The following is a 24,257-nucleotide window of genomic DNA, read 5'->3' on the forward strand; positions in this document are numbered from 1 at the left end:
AGTTATTTTTGTGCATTAAAACTACGACATAAAAGAGCTGTAATTAAATAATGAATCTAAGTAGAGAATATATTCACACTAATGGCATTGCGACATTCACACTGCATCATCAAACGTTATATTTTTGTAACATTTTCCGCCTTAAGATTTTTTCAGTCCTGCGGGATTTGACATCAGAAATCGACAGACGTGTCTGCTCCTTCCCCTAAAGTCAGCTACTGAGCGACAAACAGAAGTAGCCCTTAATCAAAACTATGCGAGAGACAAACAACACGAAGTGCACCCACCCTGCAGTTATTGGGCCCTTATCAAAGGTTATACCTGATAAGAATAGGCTAAAGGTTGCCGTTAAGCAGTGTTTGGTTGCACTTTCCACTTACTGTTTGAAGGAATCCTTCCTGCACAGATGACTAGTATGAAACAAAGGATGTTCTACGCCAACCTTGTCACTGTTCTGTCAGCATTTTGGGTAGAAAGCAGCCCGTATTGTCGAAATTACAATATATACACCAGGCCGCCATTTTACTTATGTGGCAAGAACACTGGTGCTTATTGTACAAGACCACTTAGGATAAAAACATACGTATCAATAAGAAAATCAAGTTTTCTAATAGAAAAGACTGAAAAGGCAGCATGCCAGAACCGAGGAAACTTAGAATATCAACTTTTGATTTGAACAAAAGGCAGAGAGGCCCAAAAAAGAAGCATATGATGCTAACTGTTAGAAAAGTAGATTTTGGGAGCTTTTATTTGGCCCATGAGGGTCAGTATGAAATGAGTCTCAAAGAGGAGCTTATTCCAGAGACTTAGCTGCTGGAATGTATCCCTCCTGCATCCATGTAAAACTGGGAAGGCCAGGATTGGCAGATCTTAACTTGTATAAATGCCAGAAATCTCCTGATTCCTCTTAACACCAGAGCTAGGAAAGGCCAGGAACAGCACCCGGGGTAGAATCTGTGCCATGATGGGGAATGGACCCTGATTAACTGGCGTTGAGCAGCCCGCTCCTCAAGAAAAGCCTGTGGCTGGTCCTCCAGCATGCTTTCTAAAACTGTTGATAGCCAGCTCAGTCCACCGATAGGGCTGCAATTGCTCACTGTTTTGGGGTCTAGCTTAGGTTTTTGTAGAAGCGAGTTAAAGACTAAGCCCTTCAGGGCCATTGGGAATACCCCTACAGAAAGAGTTAAGATGATCAAATTATTAGGAACAATTCGGGAAGTTCTTCACCACCTAATGCTGAGATGCAGGCCTATAAGCAAGTGCATAACATGCATCACTTCCCAAGTCCTAGCGCTAATCACAACTTAAGCCATCTCGTCAGGCGCTGACTATCCTAATCGAAAACCAGCTATCCTGATGGAGGGCCACTGGCTTCTAGCTTAAGGCAACATGGTAGAATGCACTGAATTATATCATGGCTGGAATTATGAGTAAAGTACCATGGATCTATGGATGACAGTCTGAAATGAAGACGTGAGGCATTAAACAGATGAAATGATTACTTAGTAGATAGTCCCTTACCTGTGTGCTAGTAGGCAAGTTCCCATTTGTACTAAAGTACTGAATAAATTGTCTGTAGTCATTTTCACACTTTTTCACTGCATCCGCCAGCTGCTGAATTTTATTCTCTTTCAATTCAAGATTTTTGTATAATTCAAATATCTGATGGATGAAATACAAAAAATGAATGGCCAAGGCATTCGTAAACAAAGAACATGTTTAAGATATAAATCCTAGATGTCTTCCCACAGATTGCCTGTATATTTACTGTCCTCTCCGTACAGCAGTAGAGCATGTGGTCTGTACCCTCCAAAAAGCAGTTGTATTAAAAGTGTTCATATATCCACTGTCATGCATAAATTCAAACACGTAAAGTTATGCAAAACTACAATTACACTTAAAGGGTTGGGTATGATATTTACCCTAAACATACGCTACAAAACTTTATTTTTTGCTCTATGGTTTTCTCTAATGATGCCTTGTTATGATAAGTATGCATGTTCGGTGGCAGGAACAAGTGTCCTTTACTATACAAGGAGTGAAGTTAGAAGCTCTAGCCAATAATGACGGTGCCTTTATTTATGGTATTTTCTTTATGCCCAAAAAGGGACCTAATGACCTCTCAAGGAGTATTTAATATGCTAGTGCAGAATGTTACCCTGTACCTAGAAGTAAGTTAACACTGTCTATGGGCATTTGTATAGCTCGTCAAAGACAAAGGTTGGGCTTGCAGATTTTGCTACTGGGTGAAAACACTGCCAAAAGATTAATAGTTATGTAGATCAGTGGATAAGGGGAGGGTATCAGTGACTGCCACATGCTAGTTGTACGTTGACTCTCAATTAGGTGTTCACCGCCTGCCAGCTCTTACAAGTTAGAAAGCTTGTCTTAGAATTTTACTTTCTGAAACGCACACACTTTGGATGGGCTGAGTATGCTGCACTGCCTAAAACCATCAACTCCAAGAACCTGACTCCATGTCCTTTCTGATAGTTTGGCTCTTGGCAGATATTCTGTGAACTATTCAAATGAAGGGTCATGGCTGTTTCTTGGTGAAAACTACTCCAAATACTCCAGGCCATAGTTCAAGAAGGCCTCTTGCAGGGTGAACATGCACTGCAATTTCGTACTGGATACAAAAGATCGCAATGGTAAGACCGTGGTTGAGGTGGTTGTATTACTTTAGATTGCAGGCAAAAGGGACTGCGTAATCCTGCCCCTTTGCAGTGCATATTGTCAATTTAATTGGCCTTCCATTCGTCTAATCTCCCCATAATGAGGTATCTTGTAAATTCTACACATAGGTTTACTGGAAGAAGTGATTTTCCATTGCATAGAAGCTCGAGGTTGGTTCCTTTAAATACTGAGTTAACTCGATTGAACAAGGAGAGATTTACTTTGAGCTTGGTATGCATTTTTCTCACTTTCTGGTTTAAAGTCGGCTCAGGTTCCAGGGAATGAGGCCAGTAGATTTGTACCGTGTTTTTTCTTCTGCCACCAGGTGCTAGGTTATCTGCCTGGTGCCAATGAACAAAAGGAAGCCTTTGGTATGTATTAACCAGTACATGCTCTTAGTACTCTTGTCATTTTTGGTTCTCTTTTCCTTGTCCGAGAGATTTGTGTGTCATCTGCATGCATGTGAATTTCCAACACGTGTCGTTTGATGTGTTGAATACTGGGTGCATATAAAGGATGAATGATAATGGAGATTTGATGACCCCGGTGGATGCTCAGGGTGTCAGACTTTAATTCTATTACAGAATAGTATCCTCATCCTGTGCATCCTCGTCACCATTGGTACAAGCGGTTGAGCCAAACACACAACAAAGGATAAGGGATTTATGGAGGTTACCCCTGGGAGAAGCTCAGGTAAAGACATCAGAGGCTGTTTGCAATTTGATTCCAAATGTTGTACTACAGCAGTGGATTTGTGATGACTTCATCCTATCACTGGGTACCTGGTGAAGAAGAATCGATTACTGGGATTTCACTCTGGAGATGGTGGCTGATGGGGAAAATACACCCTGCTTAGCTGCATACAATGTCTGTCAGAACTTTTACAAACATGTCACTTATGGGTCCCAAAGAGACCAAGCAGGTTCCGATACTGGTACTCAGGGATGCAGTCAAAGTATTTTCACAGACAATGAACGATAGTGCAGCATGAGAGGCTGAAACTTTTGTAAGTATTCCATCCATCACCTATTACTACTTTGTCTGGAGACTCCTCAAGGCCCATGTCTTTGAATCATCAACCAACAGGTTTAACATTTACTCAGCATGTGGTGCATGGCCACCTAAATGGACTCCCAATTGCTAGCCAGTTATACGTCTCTGGATGGATCTCTTGTGACAAAACGGATCTACCTGTGAAACCACAAATTTTGTTTCAGTGCACATAATCAATGAGTGTGAGAAATTGGGTTGTTGATGGGTGATAACCTTGCTCAAACAACAGCCACAATTCCTCTCAGGGTGATACACAAAAGTCACCAAATTAACCTGTGCTTAGCCCTCTGGTAGCTTGGCACAAAAGCAGTCAGGGTTAACTTAGAGGCAATGTGTAAAGTATTTATGCCGCACACAAACAATAATAAAGTGAAACCACAACACAAGAGAAATCCCACAGCAATTTAGAACAACAGATGTCTTCGCTCTGTCCTCTAGATTCAAATGCTTGTGGCTCGATAATGGTGATAGTATCACAGCAGATGTTATAGGAAGGACTCAAGACCTGCTCCATTGTGTTTTTCTTTAAAACGTTGTCTATTTCCCTGTTTTGGTGTGCTGTCTCTTTCTTAATTCAACAAGAGTAGTTCTCTTGTTCTGTGATATCTTCAATGCATTCTGCATTGTGGTCTGCCTGCTTGATTGTAGGTATGCCAGAATTCTGTCAAGTTCTTTTTTGTTGAGTAAGATTTGATCATACCACTTGCTAGTCACTATATTTTCTTATTTTGGTATATTCATGTTTTTTGGAAAGGATTATATAATGTTTCTTAAGATGGAAATCTTCCTTCAAAGCTTCATGTTCTATTGTGCCTGACAGTTTTGTTTGCTTTGCGATGTATCTGTTGTAGAAATCACAGAAGCCAATTTCCCTTAGGTGCCCAATTGCTTCTGGCATAGTTTGTGACTTATGACAAGAGCAGTAGTCTCAATATTTTAGGCAGGTGGACTGGGACAACACCTGGGGGTTTATTGTTAGATGTGCTGTTCTGGTGCTGGTTTGAACACTAGATATGATATGTGATCCACTATACGGATGGAGAGCACCTGCTGGTTAAGGCCTGGGGATGTTATGTTCTAGATACCTATATGCTTTCTGGCGTTCCACCCTTGTGCTGCATTGTCATATTAGCAGAACAGATCCTCCTAATGGTTGTAGATATAATGGCATGTCCATAACCTAGCCCAGGTTTTCCTCGTGGTCAGGTAGCACTCTACATCCTATCCAAGCTTCCATGTCTTTGTGAATTATCCTATGTACTGGTGGAAGCAACTTATTGATGATGGAGCTGTCTTTAAGAATCAAGCTACACTGAGATTCATCATTTAGCAACATGTTCAGCAACTAAATGATAGGAACCAATAAAGCCGAAACATTATTTGCTCAAGAGAACATACTTTATACAGGATATACAGGAGGTGTTTTCCATCCGGAGTTTTCTTTGGGCCATTATTAGAAGAAATATCTACAGAGCCCAGATCTTATTTAGTGTTGAGTGATGGTTACAAACCTTTACATTTCTAAAGAAAGAGCTAAATAAGTAGGAAATTCTGCTGATCGATTTTTCCCCAGATCTGGCATGTCTTAAATAAACGTATGTATTTTCCATTACTACCCAACCCTCAATCTGCCCTTTAGATATCAACAGGAAACAATGACAGCCTTAATTATGACATAATTGTATTACTCTGCGCTAGCTACTGCTAATTGTTAAATTTATTGGTGGCTGATAGGACATCTTGTCCAGCTATTCATGTGGTTTTATGGTCAATGGCATCGTTATGACCATCATGTCCTTTACCTGTTCTTCTAATCTGGTATTTCTTTTCAAAACCAAGAGCATGTGTTTTCTTAAGAAAGTTTCTTCGTGTTTTTTAATGTTTCCTCTTTTTTCCTGATATGAAAATAAAACATGTGTTAAGTATAAGGTAAAACTATACAATAAACTATTAAAAAATTGCTTCTGAAAAAACAAAACAAGATTAGTATGTGAACTGTGCATGTTATCATTGTTTTTACATGCAAGCAGAATAACTTTCTGTTTTTTTAAACTACATTACCTTTTTCATAAACAAAGAAAAAATAAACAATGGACAGACAGATCACAGAAAGAAGGCAATATTGAACACAGAGGCATCGTCACGCCAGATAGTGCAGTAGTTATCTGAGCAGATGACAGAAGTACCCCAAAATCTCTGAGGGTGAGAGAACATGCTTTACAAACGCAATACTGCAAGACTTATTCGTAGATGAAGAACAGCATGGCCTTCCAGCCCAATCACAGACAAAAGGTGAAGGGGGGAATCATCATGAAGAGGACATGAACATCAACACATGCCTAGATTCCTTGACATGGAAAATTTCTCAGTAGTACCTCTAAAACATTATGTTTAATAGGCCATAGCTATATAGAGGGGCTAAATGGTTCATGTGTTCCCATTCTTCATCCCAAGGCTCCATGTAATCATGCAAGACAGATGCCTTGTCCCAAGTAATTAGTCAAGAGATCTTCCACAGAAAGCCTCTCAACCTACACTCTTTATCAAGGAACCCTTTTACTTCATAGTAACAAAATGCTTGGCCAGCACCATTCCTAGCACCAAAAATCTGAACTGGGAGCGTACAGGCTCCCTTACTGGAAGCAGACCCATAAGGCAGTGTCTGGGTGACCTGTGCAGTTGCCACTCCAAAAAAGTCACCAAATGTTCTATTACCACATCCCAGAATTGAGATATCTCCGCCATACGTGCCAACATCTGAGTCACTGTCAACACCCAAGCAACCCGGGCAAGTAGGAATGTAGGATGGACTCATTTTCTAAATGACAATTGGAGTCACATACACTCTCATTACATGCTTTTTACGCTATATCTTGAACTTATTGTTAAACAAAAGCTTCCTGGTGAGTTCAGAAGCACTATGCCATTCCATATCGATCACCCCCATTATGTCTTAATTTTACCAGTCCCTGTCAGTCAGGGCATCACAGATAGATTAAATATGCCTTTGTTTTGTGGGCAGAGTCAACAAGATGGCAGGCCAGATGTGCCTGCTCGGTGCTCCATCCAAGCTCCAATTATGCTGCATTAATCCAGTGCCCTGCAACCCCATCGACCCCAGACTGGTCTCCCCAATGAATCTTGAGGTCTGACAAAGGTTCTGAAGCTGTTTATGGAACCCCCACAAATGAGAAACTGCTCACATACGGCCTGAGTTACGGGGCACAAAATGGCCACTGTCCCCGACTGTGGCCGTTGAAGGAGAAGAGATGCGTACACTGCTGAGAACCATCAGAGCATCAGCAACAGGAGGTGAGGGGAAGAGTCAGGGCTTTTTCGTGGCAGGTCTTGGTCTGGGCTCCCTCCCCGGTTGTTCAGCAGTCTGGGGCATGGAGCTGTGATGGAACGATCATAAGCAGCACAAGGGACGGAGACGAGAGGTGACGTACAATGCCTTCCTGGATGCTCACGGAAGTGTCCCGGGACCCGATTCGGAAGAACCATGGTGAGTGGAAGTGGGATCGGAGAGAAATCTAAAGACCCTTCCTTTTTCCCAGACCGCTTGCTTATTAAAGCTAGCCCCACACCACTGTGGAGCGAAGGCGTTGAAGGTAAGATCATTCCCCTGAGCTGGAAGAAGACCCATGAACGGGGGGGCCGGCCTAGCAGTGACTCCCTGCCTGTCTGTATGCTTCCTTGTCCTGGCACCTGGTTGGGGCACGGGTCGGCACTCATCAGGGATGAGGAGGAGAGCGATGCCGATACTGTAACTGGAAGCAACTGCCTGGCACTGACTTCCATTCAGTCATGGGACCACATTGACATTAGCCACAAAAGAATCCCATAGGGAGTAAAGGAGAGTACTGCGCCCACCCATGGATCCCTCAGAGGGTTAATAGGGGGAGAGGAGGTGACAGGATTGAATTTGGATGACAGAGGAAGGAACTTAACCATCAACAGGTCTCCCCCCCCTCCGATAGAGTTAATGAACTGGAGATGACCCCCAATCGTAAACTCATATAAGAGGTGGTACCCATAGGACACGCCGAGATTCCGGCAGGGCTAAAGGGAAAGAGATTGTCTGTACTTTCTCCTTTGAAGGGTCAGGGCTGGAATGGCCCAGGGACCCCCTGCACTGTCCTCCTAAAAGGTATTATGTATTTCATAATATCATCGCCACACTTACTATAGTAAAGAGCCTGCAATATGGCTACAGACAAGGACCCAAAGCCCCAGCACCAGGGCAAAATTGACAAATATACTAAGGTCGTGGAGGCCCCCCTGGATTCTGAAACAACAGCATCACTGCCAGATAATGCAGCCCTACTGTAAGCAATTAAACTGACAACATCTTTCAAGGAAAGAATTGGAGATGTCAGAACGGAAATGTCCACAGAACAACAAGACCTTCAAAATGTGGCAGATCGGGTCAAAGCGACCAAAAACAAGATGACCAAGCTAGAAACTATTACCCACTCACATACAAGGGATCTGGCTGAAGTAAAAGATGCTAGTAAAGAACTGCTGTGGAGAGTGTATGACACAGAAAACCGAGTGAGTCGTAATAATCTGCAGCTGTTAAGCTTTCCAGAGGGAGCTTAGGGGGCAATTGTGGTGGCTTTCTTGAGGCAATGGCTTTGTCACACTTTCCAGGCAGAAAATTTCTCCACCTGCTTTGTGATAGAACAGGTGAATAGGGTGTTGGCTGCCCGACCACTGCTGGGTGCTTCCCCTCTTGCCATAAATGCCCGTTTGCGTCAGAAAGGAAAACTCAAGTTTGAATCATCGGTCATCATCGCATTCCCGGACTACTATGCAGAAGCAGTGAAGATCTTTCAACGTGGTGAAGGCCAAGCTTCGTTCCCTGCACTTCCAATACATGCTGCTCTTCCCCACTAAGCTGAAAGTCACCTTTCAGGACAAAAGTCATTTCTTTGCTACTCCAGAGGAAGCCTGGATCTGGCTTGAGGAGTGGCCCCAGTTTCAAACACAGTAAGCTGACCAGCCCAAATCACCAGAGAAAGGTAACTTAGGGGCCAGACCCACAATATGGACTTTGCCTCGCAAACGACAGGCCAGCTGGGGCGACGGCCAGGGCAGATCTCCACATAGGAGACTAGGAATGAAGAGGTCCAGAGAGAAATCATCAGAGTCAGAAGGTGAAATGTTGCAGACCGGAAAGAGGGGGTCTAGTGCGGACGGCGAGGAAGAGAAGCATTTGACAAAGTCCAAACGTGATAGGAGTCAGGATTCCCGTTCCACCACGCCAGATCCCTCTCTTGGAGCTGCAACACAAGATGGGCCTGAGGATTCCAAAGCATAATTAAGGCAAAAAGGGAGCCATGAGAACTTTTGGAGGAAGAGAGGGGCTGGGGGGTGGGACTGATTATTTCAAGGGGGCTTAGTGAGGTACATAGGGGGTGAGTGACTGAGGATTACTTCCTTCCATTTTCTCCCATTCTTCCTTCTCCTTTTTTTGATCCTTTCATTGTGTTCCCCTCTTGTATGTTAGAGTGTGATGGGTGGGTGAGTACCAGTGGAGTGATTGAGACTGGAGCTTATCCAGGGTGTAGTTGAGGTGAATGTCAGACTGCTCCTACCCCCACTTGAGTCACGCACAAATAGTGCAAACATGAAGAGTGTATTTTTCCTTTCTTGCTTAATAATTAAATATCGCTATAGCTTGATTAGGGGTGTTTGGGGGGGTGGGCAACAGACCTCACGGCCTCGCTGTGACATACTTGTTATTTTAGACATGAGAGTGGAAATGCGCGGGGATGAAGGGTTGGGGTGGGAGGGGTTTGGGAAGTTTGATTATGGTTTCCTTGTTATGAGAGTGGTGTGGCTGTTTTTTAGTACAGAATCAATAGTGGTACAGGGAACAGATGGAGTAGGGTACATCACAGTGATGACACACTTTGATGGGAGGGAGAAAAGGGGATGTCAGTCATCACTTGGAATGTCAATGCTCTGGACAACAAAATTAAGAGAGGACTGGTCACCAAGTATTTCAAGTGAACAATGGGATCCCTGTGTCATTTCCTTGCGAAAGGAGCATACTCAACATTGGCACATGCAGGGTTCACTTTTGGGTTCCTGAGGAGTTACAATCGTGGTTTGGAAGGAGTCTTTTGGATCAGCTGGGATTTTGTGGGAGGCTTATAAAATGGTGCTGTGAGACAGAGTGCAGAACATTATTGCATATAAATAGAAGAATGAAATAAGAGAGATTGAAGATCTCGAAAAGTGTCTGGTGCATCTTGAAGGGAGTCTTAGGGCACGCTCAGATTCTCAGGCTCCCTGCAGGATTGAAGCCATGTGCAACGAGTACTGTGCAGTGGCACAGATTGAAGAGAGAAACCAGATATTGGAGACACAACATCACTTCTATGATGCACAACAAGGCCAGCAAGCTCGTTGCATATTTGAGTCAGCTGGAAGTGGAAGTCCATTGGTTGCACACCATAATAGGACACACTGGGGTCACCTATAAGACTGATGTGGAAACTTGCAACATACTATGAGGATTTCTATAGGGCATGTCCCCTGGCAGATGCCCAACAGATTGAGGCATACTTGCTCGCAGTAAAACTCCCAACTCTTTCTAGGGAAGATAGCCCATCTCTAGTAGAAGCAATCACTCTTCTTGAGATAAAAGCGGCAATAGGGAAGCTGAATTTCTGTAAGACTCCGGGACCCAATGGTATCATGATTGAATTTTTTAAAATAAATACCTCCTCAATATGTACTTGGCAGCAAACAAAGAGGGGATGCTGCCACCCGATCTGTGCTGAGCTATAATAGTCATGATTCACAAGAAAGGGAAGCCAGCAATGAGTTGTAGCTCCTACCGCCTGATTTCTCTGATCAATGTTGAAGCCAAGATACTGGAAACTGTATTAGCCACAAGACTCCTAGGAGTCATATCCCCTCTGATACACATGGATCAGATGGGATTGATGCCATGCAGGTCCACAGGACTCAATCTATGTAGACTGCATAATTGGTTGAAGACAATCGAATCATGTCCAATCTCGCATGTATTCCTCTTGTTAGACATCAAGAGATTCTTTGATGTGGTTCATTGGTCTTTCTTGATGCAAACCCTGAAGAGGTTTGGATTTGGCTCCAAGTTTTTAAGTTGGGTGACAATCCTATACACAGATCACAGGGCAGCGGTGAGAGTAAACAGTGTCCTTTCCTCTGGATTTCCTATTCAGAGGGGAACGAGACAGGGATGCCCTATATCCCCGCTCCTGTTTGCTCTTTCACTGGAACCACTGGCACGCCTTGTTCAAGATCATCCTGTCATTAAAGGTTTCAAGGACTTGGAAGGAAATAAATGAGGAGGAGAGGATCTTGTTGTATGCAGATGACATCCTGCTATATGTCACTCAACCGACAGAGACGGTCTGGTGACCGATCAATAGTAGTTATTTGAAGCTTAAGGAGCCCATTCGGGATATATTATCAACTAGGATACATCAGTCTTGTATCCAGCGGGCATAGACCTAGGCATATCGGCTACCAGGGGACAACAGAATAGACAAAGAGGGCTTTCAATACTTAGGGATTTATGTCAACCTATATAAAGAGATCAGCTTAGATCAAAACTTGCGGAGGATACTGGCGGAGTTCCATTTAGATGCTCACCAATGAAAGGCCTTACAACCAACTATAATGGGTGGGGCAGCTATGTTTAAAATAATCATGCTGCCAAAATTCTTATACATCCTGCTAAATATTTACTATAAATTTTCAGGTGAAACATTTGTTAAAATAGACAAAGAGATCCATAAATTGCTATGGAACAGCAAACACTCTAGGGTGACATTAAAGACCCTGCAGCACAATCATTATAAATCAATCAATCAAAAAATGTATAAAGCGCGCTACTCACCCGTGAGTGTCTCAATGCGCTTGGGAGAGGGGGGGGGGCAGGAGGGTCACTGCTTGAACAACCATGTTTTGAGGTTCTTTCTGAAGAGCAGGAGGGAGTTCCAGGTTTTGGGGGTGAGGTTTTTTGTTTTTTTTAGGAGAGCGGTGATTTCCGCGTGCTTCCAGGGGTCTGGGTAGGTGGCGGAGTCAAAGGAGGAGTTGATTATGTCGCGGAGTATGGGGGCGATGGTTGGGCTGGCTTTGTTGTAGATGCGATGTGGACAGGGATTAGAGGGGGATCCGGAGCGGATGGAGTTCATGTTTTTTTCGTTTTTTTTCGTGTGTGGTGGGGGCCCAGGTGGTGAGTGTGCTGGGGGGATCATGAGTGGGGGTTGAGTTGGGTGAGTGAGGGGTGTGTGGTGGGTGTGTGTGGTATGAAGCTGTTGTGGACCATTATAATGGTGGTACTGATCTCCACGACATTTGTGGCTATTATTAGGTGGTGCATTCAATAGTAATTAATGATTGGGATCATACGGCTGGTGATCATCCCATGTACGCACTGGAAAGGAGGCAGTTTTAAACAAGGCCATATCTCCATTATCTGTATGGTGGAAAGGGGGTGGGACGCCTATCGCCGACAACCCAGGTAACGATAGAGGCTTGGTCCAGGGCAAGTTCGGGGATGGGATGGGGATTAACATCACCTGCGAGACCCCACTATGGCTGGGACAAGGTTTAAAAAAAATGGAAAGCTGGTGGGATTCGGGCCCTGGGACCTTATTGGAGATTCTAGATTGGTGGATCTCCTGGAAGAGGGGGGCTAATACCTTTTGGTTCCCTTCAGCATGATTATCAACTCAGGAATAGGCAGTATTACAAATATATACAGCTGAGACATGCATGGACGGGTGAGGTTCTGGATATTCAAGGACTCCTTGAATGTGCACCACTCAAGGGCAGACTGCTTATGAGAGAGATACAGGAGAAGGCGGTGTCTTACATTAACAAAACAATAAATAATAATCAGCTGGACTCCCTGACGAAACTGAGGGCTGGAATGGATCTTTGAATGACGACTGAGAGAGTTACATATAAAGCCAGAGGGTGCCCAAGGAAATTCTATAAAATCTGGGGTTCTTGGATAAGGTATATTTGGTTAGAAATGATGATGTATGGGGAAGAGTACGCTCTCACCCAGACTCTCCCCTACAGTTCTCCACCACCAGACCCTGTTTAATGGTGGCTAAATATCTTGCTGTACCAATATACCTACATGTGAACTTAAACTTTGTGATAATATTGTTGCATTTCCTCCACCCTCTATTTTTGGGTGCAAGCTTGCACGGTTTGTTGTTTATCTTTAAAATAATATATATATATATATGTGATTTCTATACGTTGAAACTGGCAACAGTGGCAGGGATTCTATTTTCATTATGTGTATCAAGTAACATTCTTCTGAATCAGTGGCCACTGTATTCTTATCCTGAATAAAATCTGATTGGATAGGGTATATAAAACCAGGCAGCATTAGATCAAGTCTAGAAGCAAGCAACTTTGTTGGGATCATTGCATCTATATTAAAAAGTCATAATGGCTTTTAAGACCGAGTGGCCACTGGATTCTTGTCCAGCTAGAGGGGAATACACCCAGGGACTCATTCATGGAGGAAGAGAATGAACCTGCTGAGAGTGCCTCCTCATTTCTTATTAGCAGAAGGAGGCTTGCAGGTCAGTAAATTGAGGCTAAACTCCAAAGGTAACCTATCTGTAGCAGGGGACTTTCCCTTAACCATTGTCCAAAATGCATGCACTGTTTCATCCTGCATCAAATGTTCCTACATGCAACGGAGGTTTGGGTATAACATTTCTAGCAGGAAACCATGGATCTGTTCTTCACATTACTGAACCTATAATGCATACAACTAATAATCACTAAATGCATCAACACTGCCTTTCTGATCCAACACCAAATCGGCTGCCAAATTCCTTGTGGAACAGATTGTCTGAGCACCATTTTCACACTTAAGTAACCCGGCTAACAACCTGACTTTCTTATTACCATCCACATACAGTCTGGTCCGATAATCTTTGTATCAAACATCCCCAGTCTCACCTGTTCATCGGCTAACCTGCACATTGCTTCCACCCTCTCCGATGGCAGCAAGGGATTACTCCAGGGTACATCATTAAGATTGTGAATTGCATGCTTCAAAACTTTAATTTCCAGCCATAAAGGCACTCATACAAAAATCCCTTACGTTGAAGGCTTACTACTTCAAACCACTATTGGCTGCAATGTCATTATTTGTGCCAATGTATAATCTAGCTGCCTCATCCAGATTGGCAGGAAAGGCTACAGCCTCTGCAAATGCACCAAGGCATGATGCATGCCTTCAGTCATCTGAGCAGCGAACACAGCATGGTCCGACAATGACCAATTGTTAGACCCGGCATCTTTGGCGTGGTCTCCCCTAACATTTTGCCTCTGCTTCCCAGGTTGTTTCTGTGTGCTGGACTCTGCTTTTGCTGTTTTGTTTGCTCTGGACACTTTACCACTGCTGACCAGTGCTAAAGTGTAAGTGTTTCCTGTGTAAATTATATGTGTAATGAAAATGTCACTTACCCAGTGTACATCTATTCGTGGCATTGGTCGCTGCAGATTCACATGTTGTGCACAGTCCGCCATCTGGTGTTGGGTCGGAGTGTTACAAGTTGTTTTTCTTCGAAGAAGTCTTTCGAGTCACGAGACCGAGGGACTCCTCCTCTTTGCTTCCACTGCGCATGGACGTCGGCTCCATCTTAGATTGTTTTCCCCGCAGAGGGTTAGGTAGGAGTTGTGTGTGTTAGTAATAGTGCCCATGCAATGGAATGAATAAGCATGTACAAGTTAAGGTTAAGTAATATATATATATACAAATGTACAAATGTTGAAGATAACTTCCAACGGCTACAGGCTCCCGGGGACGCGGGTGGGCACATGTGAATCTGCAGCGACCAATGCCACGAACAGATGTACACTGGGTAAGTGACATTTTCAGTTCGATGGCATCTGTTGCTGCAGATACACATGTTGTGCATAGACTAGTAAGCAGTTATCTCCCCAAAAGCGGTGGCTCAGCCTGTAGGAGTGGAAGTAGTCTGAAACAAAGTTCTTAGTACGGCTTGACCTACTGTGGCTTGTTGTGCGGATAGCACGTCTTCACAGTAGTGTTTAGTAAATGTGTGAGGCGTGGACCATGTGGCTGCCTTACATATTTCGTGCATTGGAATATTTCCTAGGAATGCCATGGTAGCGCCTTTTTTTCTGGTTGAGTGTGCCCTTGGTGTAATGGGCAGTTGTCTCTTTGCTTTAAGATAGCAGGTTTGGATGCACTTAACTATCCATCTGGCTATACCTTGTTTTGATATTGGGTTTCCTGTATGAGGTTTTTGAAATGCAATAAACAGTTGTTTTGTTTTCCTAACCTCCTTTGTTCTGTCGATGTAGTACATTAGTGCTCTTTTGACATCTAATGTATGTAGTGCCCTTTCAGCTACTGAGTCTGGCTGTGGGAAGAACACTGGTAACTCTACCGTTTGATTTAAGTGGAACGGTGAGATAACCTTTGGTAGGAATTTAGGATTGGTTCTTAGTACAACCTTATTTTTGTGTATTTGGATAAAAGGTTCTTGTATTGTAAACGCCTGAATTTCACTTACTCTTCTTAGAGATGTGATGGCAATGAGAAATGCAACTTTCCAGGTTAAGAATTGTATTTCGCAAGAATGCATGGGTTCAAAAGGTGGTCCCATGAGTCTTGTCAAGACGATGTTAAGGTTCCATGAAGGAACATGTGGTGTTCTTGGTGGTATTATTCTTCTTAGGCCCTCCATAAATGCTTTAATGACGGGTATCCTAAACAATGAAGTTGAATGGGTAATCTGCAGGTATGCAGATATTGCTGCAAGGTGTATTTTAATGGAAGAGAAGGCTAGATTTGACTTTTGTAAGTGTAGTAAGTATCCCACTACATCTTTTGGGGATGCGTGTAATGGATGAACTTGATTATTATGGCAGTAGCAAACAAACCTTTTCCATTTGCTTGCATAGCAGTGTCTAGTGGATGGTCTTCTAGCTTGTTTTATGACTTCCATACATTCTTGAGTGAGGTTTAAATGTCCGAATTCTAGGATTTCAGGAGCCAGATTGCTAGATTGAGCGATGCTGGGTTTGGATGCCTGATCTGCTGTTTGTGTTGTGTTAACAGATCTGGCCTGTTGGGTAACTTGACGTGTGGTACTACTGACAGGTCTAATAGTGTTGTGTACCAAGGTTGTCTTGCCCATGTTGGTGCTATTAATATGAGTTTGAGTTTGTTTTGACTCAATTTGTTTACTAGATATGGAAGGAGAGGGAGAGGGGGAAAAGCGTATGCAAATTTCCCTGACCAGTTCATCCATAGGGCATTGCCTTGAGACTGTCTGTGTGGGTACCTGGATGCGAAGTTTTGGCATTTTGCGTTCTCTTTTGTTGCAAATAGGTCTATTTGCGGTGTACCCCAAAGTTTGAAGTAAGTGTTTAGGATTTGGGGGTGAATCTCCCATTCGTGGACCTGTTGGTGATCTCGAGAGAGATTGTCTGCTAGTTGATTTTGTATCCCTGGAATAAACTGTGCTATTAGGCGAATGTGGTTGTGAATTGCCCATTGCCATATCCTTTGTGCTAGGAGACATAGCTGTGTCGAGTGTGTTCCCCCTTGCTTGTTTAGGTAATACATTGTTGTCATGTTGTCTGTTTTGACAAGAACGTATTTGTGGGTTATGATGGGTTGAAATGCTTTTAGCGCCAGGAATACTGCTAGTAATTCGAGGTGATTTATATGCAGTTTTGTTTGATGTACGTCCCATTGTCCTTGGATGCTGTGGTGATCGAGGTGTGTTCCCCACCCTGTCATGGAAGCATCTGTTGTTATTACGTATTGTGGCACTGGGTCTTGGAACGGCCGCCCTTTGTTTAAATTTGTACTGTTCCACCATAGAAGCGAGATGTATGTTTGGCGGTCTATCAACACCAGATCTAGAAGGTGACCCTGTGCATGTGACCATTGTGATGCTAGGCACTGTTGTAAGGGCCTCATGTGCAGTCTTGCGTTTGGGACAATGGCTATGCATGAGGACATCATGCCTAGGAGTTTTAAAACCACTTTTGCCTGTATTTTTCGTGTTGGATACATGGCCTGTATGACCTTGTGAACATTTTTAACCCTTTGTGGACTCGGAGTGGCTAATCCTTTTGTTGTGTTGATTACTGCTCCTAAGTAGTGCTGTATTTTGCACGGCACAATGTGTGATTTTTTGTAGTTGAGGGAGAACCCGAGTTTGTAGAGGGTTTGTATGACATACTCTGTGTGTTGTGAACACTTTGCTAGCGAGTTGGTCTTGATTAGCCAATCGTCTAGATACGGGAATACGTGTATTTGCTGCCTTCTGATGTGTGCGGCTACTACTGCTAGGCATTTGGTAAATACTCTTGGTGCGGTCGTTATACCGAACGGTAAGACTTTGAATTGATAGTGTATTCCCTTGAATACAAACCTTAGGTATTTCCTGTGCGAAGGGTGTATCGGTATGTGGAAATACGCGCCTTTGAGATCTAAGGTTGTCATGTAATCTTGTTGCTTTAGCAGTGGTAACACCTCCTGTAGCGTGACCATGTGAAAGTGGTCTGATTTGATGTAGGTGTTTAGTATTCTGAGATCTAAGATTGGCCTCAGTGTTTTGTCCTTTTTGGGTATTAGAAAGTACAGTGAATAGACTCCTGTGTTTATTTCTGTACATGGTACCAGTTCTATTGCTTCTTTTTGCAGTAGTGCTTGAACTTCTATTTCTAGGAGGTCTAAATGCTGTTTTGACATTTTTTGTGTTTTGGGTGGGATATTTGGAGGTATCTGTAGAAATTCTATGCAATAACCATGTTGGATAATTGCTAAGACCCAAGTGTCTGTTGTTATATCCACCCACGATTGATAAAACTGACTTAGTCTTCCCCCCACTGGTGTTATGTGGAGGGGTTGAGTGACTTGTAAGTCACTGTTTGGTTGTCGGGGTTTTGGGGCTTTGAAATTTTCCTCGGTTTCTCGGGAATTGTCCCCCTCTGTACTGGCCCCGAAAACCTCCCCTTTGGTACTGTCCCTGGTAGGTAGACGGTGTTGATTGTGAGGTGCTGGCTTGTGTGGCCTGACCCCGAAACCCCCCTCTGAAGGTTGTTTTACGGAAGGTGCCGAAAGTGCCTCTGCTTTGCAGGGAGTAGAGCGCGCCCATGGCCTTGGCTGTGTCAGTGTCCTTTTTCAGCTTCTCAATCGCCGTGTCAACCGCTGGTCCGAACAATTGTTGTTCGTTGAACGGCATATTGAGTACTGCTTGCTGTATTTCTGGTTTAAAGCTAGACGTGCGTAACCATGCGTGCCTTCTGATGGTTACTGCAGTGTTTATTGTCCTTGCAGCTATGTCCGCTGCATCCATAGAGGAGCGTATTTGGTTATTGGAGATGTTTTGTCCCTCCTCAACCACCTGTTTTGCCCGCTTTTGAAATTCTTTGGGTAGATGCTCGATGAGATGCTGCATCTCGTCCCAATGGGCTCTGTCATAACGCGCTAGGAGCGCCTGAGAGTTTGCGATGCGCCACTGGCTTGCAGCTTGTACAGCGACTCTTTTCCCAGCTGCGTCGAATTTTCGGCTTTCCTTATCCGGGGGTGGTGCATCGCCCGATGTGTGGGAATTGGCTCTTTTGCGAGCTGCTCCTACCACGACTAAGTCTGGTGGCAGTTGAGAGGTGATAAAAGCAGGGTCTGTGGGAGGTGCTTTATATTTTTTCTCTACCCTCGGAGTGATCGCTCTACTCTTGACAGGGTCTGTGAAGATTTGCTTCGCGTGCCTTAGCATTCCTGGAAGCATAGGCAGGCTTTGGTAGTTGCTATGGGTGGAGGAGAGGGTGTTAAAAAGGAAGTCATCCTCAACAGGTTCTGTGTGTAACGACACGTTGTGGAATTCTGCTGCCCTAGCTACCACCTGCGCATACGCTGTGCTGTCCTCAGGTGGTGAGGGCTTGGTAGGGTATGACTCTGGACTATTGTCTGACACTGGGGCGTCGTATAGGTCCCAAGCATCTTGGTCATCTTGGCTCATGGTGGTGGAAGCCGGTGAATGCAACGGAGTTTGTGCCGGTGATATCTGAGTTACAGGTGGAGGAGAGGGTGGCGGAGTTGCTTTCTTTGCCACCTTTGCTTGTGGTGTTAGTTGTTCAGTTTGGAACTCTAGTCTCCTTTTTCTCCTGATTGGTGGAAGAGTGCTAATCTTCCCTGTTCCACTCTGGATGAAGATCCTCTTTTGTGTATGGTCTACATCAGTAGTCTGTAACTCCTCTTCAAACCTGTGTTTACGCATTTGAGAGGACAATGATTGTTCCTCTGAATATGAGCCGGTAGTGGGTTCGGTTGCTGGTTGTTTTGGCACCGAAACTGTGTCTTTTTTTGTTTTCGGCTCCGAGGCGAATCTCTTCTTTTTCGGAGTCGAGCCTTCTCGGCGTCGATCATCCTCGGTGCCGCTGTCTCTGCGTCGAGCAGCGTCGGCTCCGCCTTCTCGGCGTCGATCCTTTTCGGCAACACTTTCTCGGTCCCGAGAATGTTGCGTGCCTGTGTCTCGACCCGAGTCGGACGTTCTGGGCACCAGTTCGGCCTTTTTCGGTGCCGATGGACGGTCACCTTTATGGGTTGAGCCATGGCCAGTTAGCAGTGGCGTCCCCTGGGCCTTGTCTGTTTTCTTGTGCTGTGTGCTTTTCGACGTCTTACTCACAGTTTCGTCGACGTCGAATTCATCCGAGTCCGATTCATGGATGGAGAAGGCTTCCTCCTCTTCTCCTTGTTCCTCGAACTCTCGGCGTTCTGTCGGCGTGGACGCCATCTGTAATCTTCTGGCTCGACGGTCACGGAGCGTTTTTCGGGACCGGAACGCACGACAGGCCTCACAAGTTTCTTCTTTGTGCTCGGGTGAGAGGCACAAGTTACAGACCAAATGTTGGTCCGTATATGGAAATTTATTGTGGCATTTAGGACAGAATCGGAATGGGGTCCGTTCCATCGGTGTCGATGTTACACGCGGTCGGGCCGACCAGGCCCCGACGGGGGATCGAAATTACCCCGAAGGGCTACCGGAGCTCTTCACGATTCGGTGTCGATTCTAACTATCCCGATCCCGAGCGAAACAATACCGACGTTGTTTTTCGAAGTTTTGACTATCTTTCCGTCCCGAAACCCGGAGCGAAAAGGAACACGTCCGAACCCGAGGGCGGAAAAAAAACAATCTAAGATGGAGCCGACGCCCATGCGCAATGGAAGCAAAGAGAAGGAGTCCCTCGGTCTCGTGACTCGAAAGACTTCTTCGAAGAAAAACAACTTGTAACACTCTGACCCAACACCAGATGGCGGACTGTGCACAACATGTGTATCTGCAGCAACAGATGCCATCGAACACTAGCTTATCCATGATTGGCATATTTGATTTACTAGCAAGTCCCTAGTAAAGTGCACTGGAGGTGCCCAGGGCCTGTAAATCAAATGCCACTAGTGGGCCTGCAGCACCGGTTGTGCCACCCACACTAGTAGCACTGTAAGCATGGCTCAGGCCTGCCACTGCAGTGTCTGTGTGCAGTTTTAAACTGCCAGTTCGACTTGGCAAGTGCACCCATTTGCCAGGCCTAAACCTTTCCTTTTTATACATGTAAGGCACCCCTAAGGTAGGCCCTAGCTAGCCCCATGGGCAGGGTGCAGTGTATGCTAAAGGTGGGACATGTACTGATGTGTGTTACATGTCCTAACAGTGAAATACTGCCAAATTTGGTTTTCACTGTTGCAAGACCTATCTCTCTCATAGGTTAACATTGGGGCTGCCTTTAAATAATATTAAAGTGAAGATTCCCTTTGGGAGCAGATAGAAATGTGGAGTTTAGGGTCTCTGAACTCACAATTTAAAAAAACATATTTTGGCAAAGGTTGTTATTAGATTGTGTGTTTGAAGATGCCACTTTTAGAAAGTAGGTATTTTCTTGCTTAAGCCATTCTGTGACTCTGCCTGAGCCATCTGGGCTGGAGGGGAAGGGAGGAGTAGTCACTTACACCTAAAAGGGCTGTGCCTGTCCTCACACAATGCAGTCTTCAACCCCCTAGTGTGTGCCTGGGGCTTGGCCTGGGCAAGGCAGGATCTTGTGGACAACAGAGACTTCCCTTTGAAGTAGGCCTACTTCAAAAGCAGGAAGGGGTATACGTATTGAACCCAAAACACCTCAAAATCAGATTACTTCTGGAACCAAGAGGAACCTCTGCCAAGGAGAAGAGCTGGAGAGCTGGAGAAGGAGTACTGCCCCTTTGCCTGTTACTGTGCTTTGCTGGGTTGGCCTGAACTAGCTGCCTCTCCCTGAGAGAGGACAAAGACTGACTTTTGTGTGATTTCCCACTGGTGAAGAATCTCCAAGCGGTTGAACTGAGCTTGCCTCCTGTTGTTGAAGTCTTAGGGACATCAAAGACTTCTTTCTGTCAGCACCTGGACTCTCTGCTGAGACTCCTGCCCTGGCAAGTGGTGCCCTAACATGTCTCTGATTTCCCACTGGTGAAGAATCTCCAAGGGCTTATCTTAGCTTGCCTCCTGTTGTTGAAGTCTCAGGGACATTAAAGGCTTCTTTCTGCCAGCACCTGGACTCTCTGCTGAGACTCCTGTCCTACCAAGTGGTGCCCTAACCTGTCTCTGATTTCCCATGGGTGAAGAATCTCCAATGGCTTAAACTAAGTTTGCCTCCTGTTGTTGAAGTCTCAGGGACATCAAAGACGTATTTCTGCCAGCACATGGACTCTCTGCTGAGACTACTGACCTGCCAAGTGGTGCCTTAACCTGTCTCTGGGCCCTTGAAAGGTGAAGCTGGTGGAAAAGGACAGAAATCCCTGCAAGGACCGCCGTGCAGGGAAATTTGACGCACCACCCACAACCCGGCTGATAAACGACGTGCCATCAGCCTCGCAGCTAAAATCGATGCTCCACCTGCATCCCAGCTGGGACATCGATGCATCATAGCTGGAGAAACGACACGCAACACCTGCTAGCGGCTGCTAGTAACGACGCAAGCCCACATGTGCGGATTCCTGACACAGTGCGAACGCAACATCGCTGGGCATGAAAAATCCATGCAAAGCGTACCTGGACCCGAGGTGCCCGTATGGGAATCGACGCATCGCTCTTTTGCGGGAGAGAGAAAACCTCACACGCCAACCTGACCGGAGAAGGAATGACACACGGTCTCGCTTGCGAGTGAGAAATCGACGCATTGCTGGCCTTTTTCGAAGCACACTCACCCGTGCAGCTTTATTTTTGTCACTAACTGGGTAGTTTATGTAACAACAGCATTCTCACTGTTTTCTAAGGATTAAGACTCATTCTTTTTAAAATTCATATTGTGACTTGTGTATGTTGGATTTTTGTCGTTCTGGTCTTGTTTTATTTAGATAAATATCACCTATTTTTCTAAACTGGTGTAGTGTCCATTTTATAGTGTTTTCACTGTATTACTGTGAGTGTTGGTACAAATACTTTACACATTGCTTCTGAAGATAAGCCTGCCTGCTCATGCCAAGCTACCAAAGGGGTGAGCAGGGGTTAACAGAGGGTGATTCTCCTTTACCCTGACTAGAGTGAGGGTCCTTGCTTGGACAGGGGGTAACCTGACTGCCAACCAAAGCCCCCAATTCTAACACCTATCAAGGCACCTGGCATCAGTAAAAGAATGCACATTGTTAAGTCCTGCCATGAGAAAATCTATCCTAGAGTATAAGATGTGTTAAGCGTTGTGAAAGTGGTACCCTCTCTCTTAACCTGTGCGATGTCTGTTATAGTTCCTTCAATTAAAAGTATGCCATGATAGTTCTCAAAGTTCTGAACGGCAGAGCTAGTGGTCCGGGGGACAGCTTTAAAGAACAAAAGCCAAATTTAATACACAATTAAATTCCTACATCTTAACTATCCTGGTCATGAAATGACTGGCCACAATTCCCCCATTTTTTTTTGAAAAAGGCAGTTTTAATTAGGGGCATAATGCACAATAACCGATAAGGCACATCATCGAAATCTCCCACTGTCCCAACAAAGCAGCCATTTTAACCTTACAAAAGTGTACAATGTACCTATAGTTTACAGTTTCTAATCAAAACCTATGCAGCCGACAAAGTAAACAAGGAACAATTCACATGACAACCACATTTCATCACCAACCACTCAGGTTCAGCTTTGTTCACATGGGTCTTGAAACATTACTAGAGAAGCATTCCACCAGTTTCAGCAGGATTTTATCTTGCTTCGCTTAACCACCCCATTAATTTCCTTAACATTCCATCTCAAAATCAGCAGTGATGTTGATGCCATTAATACCTAAATCTAAGTGGAGCCAATGAGATGAACACAAGGATGGCTTCAGCATGCCTCAATCTTAGCGAATTACCACTTTTCAAAGGTAAAATAATCACGGACATATTTAACAAAAAAAACTGCGACATAACCAGTCTAATCCCTAAACAATGACCAAATCCCACCCCATTCAATTTAACCCCTAATCTTGGATGCCTCCCTTCGACCAAGTATACACGGTCACTATGTACCCCCTCATCCAAAGTGTCAAAAAAGTACGTAGGCCTGTTGTCATGAAGGAATCGAGCATGAATCGGTGAGCCAACACACCAATGATGTTCCACTAAAAGGGGAATATGCATATAGACTGAGAACGCAAGAGCCAATATGTATAATGAGAACTTTGTTGTAATCTGTAACATCAAGCTTCTCTCCAAAAAGAGTTACAAAGTGTCTCCCCCCAGCCTATGCAGAAGAAACACTACTCATCTTATTTCTGAGGGATATCCCTTCAAAGTATTCCTCCCTGCCTTTAAATATCTGGTATGCCTCATTCTTCCCCACAAATTTCATCTACTGGTCAAGCACCTTTTTCTTCAAGTCTTTAACAGTGGTTTTATCCAAAGCAACCTTCTCTGACATTTCATGCAGGTCACAATGAAACAGACTGATGTCAATTGCTACAGCATAAATGCTGTTTTTAACCAACCTGAACATGTAGCCAGACAATGATGAGAACATATACAGGTGGAAACTTACCAGTGACTTAGGGCTAGCATTGCAGAGAAGATACAAGAAATGAGTAAGCAGCGGGTTCCAGATCCACATAAACATGTATGCACAACACAGTTTGCTCTGCACACCCCAGCAGCGAATGCAGGTCACCCAAATCATCAAAGTAAAAATCAAGTCATAAACCAATCTGGAGGGAGTCATGCAATCATATGCTACATCTCTGCATGTTCTTAGCAAATGTAGCTTTAACAAGCTAGGTAAGCAAATAAACAAGGGTAACAAAATTGACATCCACAGTACCATTCTGTGTATCAAATCAAAGAAAGTCAAGGGGCCACAAGCTAGCAGGACAAACGTGATGAATGAGGATGGTTCTCGACAAGGCAGAGCTCCTTGCAGCACCCACCTTCCTGGCTATGTAAAACCATACCCCAATAAAGATTCTCCAAAAAAGCTCAAGAACCTCAATAATGTTTCTCCAAATTAGCC

At 44.4% G+C, this 24,257-nt stretch overlaps 1 protein-coding gene across 2 annotated transcripts in view; it reads right to left on the reverse strand.

The window, feature by feature from the left end:
- TRAF5 (TNF receptor associated factor 5) overlaps positions 1 to 24,257 on the reverse strand; it is a 261,574-nt gene that overhangs the window by 41,049 nt on the left and 196,268 nt on the right. For both annotated transcript variants that reach the window (XM_069233948.1, XM_069233949.1), the window contains exons 8-9: positions 5,532 to 5,624; positions 1,522 to 1,662 (exon numbers count right to left, since the gene is read on the reverse strand). In XM_069233948.1, coding sequence (XP_069090049.1) covers positions 1,522 to 1,662; positions 5,532 to 5,624 — 234 coding nt within the window. The remainder of the gene's footprint in view (positions 1 to 1,521; positions 1,663 to 5,531; positions 5,625 to 24,257) is intronic.

This window comes from Pleurodeles waltl, chromosome 5 (assembly GCF_031143425.1).
Source record: "Pleurodeles waltl isolate 20211129_DDA chromosome 5, aPleWal1.hap1.20221129, whole genome shotgun sequence".
NCBI classification, from domain to species: Eukaryota; Metazoa; Chordata; class Amphibia; order Caudata; family Salamandridae; genus Pleurodeles; species Pleurodeles waltl.